Source organism: Centruroides sculpturatus, unplaced genomic scaffold, assembly GCF_000671375.1.
Source record: "Centruroides sculpturatus isolate CEXI.00-Female unplaced genomic scaffold, Cexi_2.0 scaffold6469, whole genome shotgun sequence".
In the NCBI taxonomy this organism is placed as follows: Eukaryota; Metazoa; Arthropoda; class Arachnida; order Scorpiones; family Buthidae; genus Centruroides; species Centruroides sculpturatus.
Genome location: NW_019390561.1, coordinates 1 through 2,981, shown reverse-complemented (window position 1 = coordinate 2,981; position 2,981 = coordinate 1). Strand labels below are relative to the sequence as shown.

The following is a 2,981-nucleotide window of genomic DNA, read 5'->3' as shown; positions in this document are numbered from 1 at the left end:
AAGAACCTGTTCAATTTGTAAACAATATTCAACTAGGAGAAATAACACCTTCCCAAAAAGTAAGAATTGATTTGCCATAGGATCATATAAAATTGAATAATTTAAAATTATCAATTATATCCAACAAAAAAATATTAAATGACAATATTATTATAAAGTAACTATAAATTCAGTCAATTTAATAAAATATCTCTGTAACGTTACAAATGCAGAGCTTATCTAAAAAAGAAAAAAAGTTAAACATTTAATTTTTTTAATTGCAGGTGCATAAATTTTTAATTAACATTTTCCTCATTCACCTTACAAAAAATTTGTGAAATAAAATAATCTAAATATTAATTTAAATGTATTTTTAAATAAAAACTTAAAACATCTTGTTTTATTTTTTATCTCTGAATAATGAATTATGCTATGCTAATGATAAGATTACAAATGAAAATAAATTTAGTTATTTGGTATGGTTGTGAAATTTTGTTTTAGTTAATAAATTTTTTTATATAAATATATAAAATTAAAATATTTATTTTATAGATAAAAACTTGTATATTTATGAAAACAAGTGAAGTGGGCATAAGAAATGTTATGTTTAAGGTAATTTTATTTTTATATTTATACATAATTAAAATATATGTATATATATTTTAATCATCTAAATTATTTAGGTGAATAAAAATTCAATTATCATCATCATAGTTTCTTCTCTAGGTAACATATGATATTGAAGTTGAGATTGAGTAAATTTGTATGGTCATGTATATTAACATTTATATAATATACAATTTTTACTTTCTTTAATAAGAAAATTCAATCTTTCATATAATTGTTCATATATGTCCATTTCTCCAGTTAAAAATATTTTATTCGTATAACTTATAAGTTGCAAAAGGCTTTCTTTATCATCATCCGATTTGTCTTTGTTTTTTTTCCTTTTCCATTTATTCGATGCCGTCGTATATGACGATTTACCACCACCCAATCTGCAAATGGCTTTCCTTACTGTTTCTCCCGGTTTCATCAATTTTAACATTTCTGAATATATTTCTATTTTATCGAGTGGCTCCTCTTCTTGATCTGATGTTTCTTCTTCTTCAATATTTTTTACTTTAATCTAGAATTTTAAAAAATTATCAAAAATTAAAAATTATTATATGAACATAAATTATAGATTAAATATAAAATCATATTAATTTAATTAAATGTGCTAACATTTTTAAAAGAAAAATAATTGAATGAATAAATAATATAAGTAAACAACACCTTCTATAACAGTCCAGCAATAATATTTAATTCTCTAATAATGTTTTCGACCGATTTTATCGGCCTTCATCAGTTACTGCTATATAATAATATATGCCAGGTACGTCGATGACATCTTCATCTTGTGAAAAAATGCTGATAACACACAGAATTTTATGGAAAGGATCAACGATAACCCATATGGGTTGACTTTGGGTTTGGACCAGGAAAGCGAGAAGAATGTTAACTTCCTGGATATATCGATTACTTGTAAGGAAGGAGAAATATGGACAGGCATATATAGAAAACCGGTTTATCAACCTATTATCATTCCAAAGAATTCGATTGATACTAAGCAAGTTAAATATGCGGCGTTTAGAGCGTGGATTAAAAGAGCGTATACCCACTGCACGAGTTTAGTTGATACATACGAGGAATTGGATTACATACAAAAAGTTGCTACCCAACAGGGGTACCACAGAAAAGAGATTGAGGCACTTATTAAAAGAATGCAGATACAAAACCAGCAGCCTCCCGAAATAGAGCAAAGAAAAAATGTAGTTATTAATTATTTTCCATTTCTAAACAAGATAATTAGGAAAGTTGCCAATAAAAATAAGTTACGAATTATTTATCGACGCAATCCAACTGTATATAGATTGTTAAGGAATGACAAGAAGAAGGATAATCGCAATAGTTTAACGGGTATATATTCTATACCTATAAAGGATCGTCGCTTTAATACCAACCTCGTGTATGTTGGGGCAACTATGCGGAGTTTAAGGCAAAGGCTAAAAGAGCATAAATATTCCATGGATAAGAACATCGACAGTACGGTTCTGGCAGCGTTTGCCAAAAAACAAGATGTAACCGTATACTGGGATAGTGCGGCGATAGTTAGGGCCACGAGATCGTTACAAGCGGTGAAGCATCTTGAAAAAATAGAAATACATAAAGCGCATTTAGCCACGGGATGTATCAATCATAGAGATGCTGAAGGTTTGGCAACTGCTTGGAGGTCGTTTTACAATAACACAAGTTAATGAATAAGTTCGAGATGAAGGCATTATTTTTATTTATTTATGTATTTTTTGTTTTTATTTTTATTTTTCCAACGTTCTACGCAACCGCAGTTAATTTAATTTAATTTTGTTCTACGTAAATTNATAAATTGTGTAATTTATTTTCTCTACACTAAACAATTGTCTCCTACAGAAATTCATAATTGCTGAAATTTATGGTAAAAATGCATTATTGCAAAACAGATCACAGTATGGTGTTCTCAATATAAAGATGGACACATGTTTGCAAGATCAAGAAAGAAGTGGGAAGCCAAAAACGTCACAGAACAGTGAATGTGTGGAAGAAATGTTACAGAATGATTGAAGGTTAAAATATGGAAGTTGTCAAAGATCCATAGAATTGGTCATAAAGTTCTTAGATACCAAAAACAATGTGCACATTGGGTTCCAAATCAGCTCAATGAAAACCATAAGCACATTGAATAGTACTGATTTTGCAAACTTTGCTGTGATCTGTGATAATGAAAATTTTTTAGAGGACTGGGGACAAAATTTGGATACATTATATTACATTTGACTATGCAAGATTCCAACTCTTGTTCCCATCTGCCAAAAAATTCAAACAGATTTCGTCTGTTAAAAAAATCATGGCAAGCAAGTTATTTTTTGACCAAATATTCATTTTTTATTGTTAAACAATCAAAGCTAACTGATAACATATCT

At 28.4% G+C, this 2,981-nt stretch overlaps 1 protein-coding gene and 1 long non-coding RNA gene across 2 annotated transcripts; both read left to right on the top strand.

Annotated features, from left to right (window-relative positions):
• On the top strand, positions 1–734 carry LOC111617490. Its single transcript, XR_002755425.1, has 3 exons — positions 1–59; positions 532–591; positions 706–734. It is a non-coding gene; the product is annotated as an uncharacterized LOC111617490 (long non-coding RNA).
• A 678-nt stretch (positions 735–1,412) lies between these two features.
• LOC111617489 lies at positions 1,413–2,279 on the top strand. Its single transcript, XM_023358769.1, has one exon. The coding sequence runs from the start codon at positions 1,413–1,415 to the stop codon at positions 2,277–2,279; it is 867 nt and encodes a 288-aa protein (XP_023214537.1).
• The last annotated feature ends 702 nt before the right edge of the window (positions 2,280–2,981 follow it).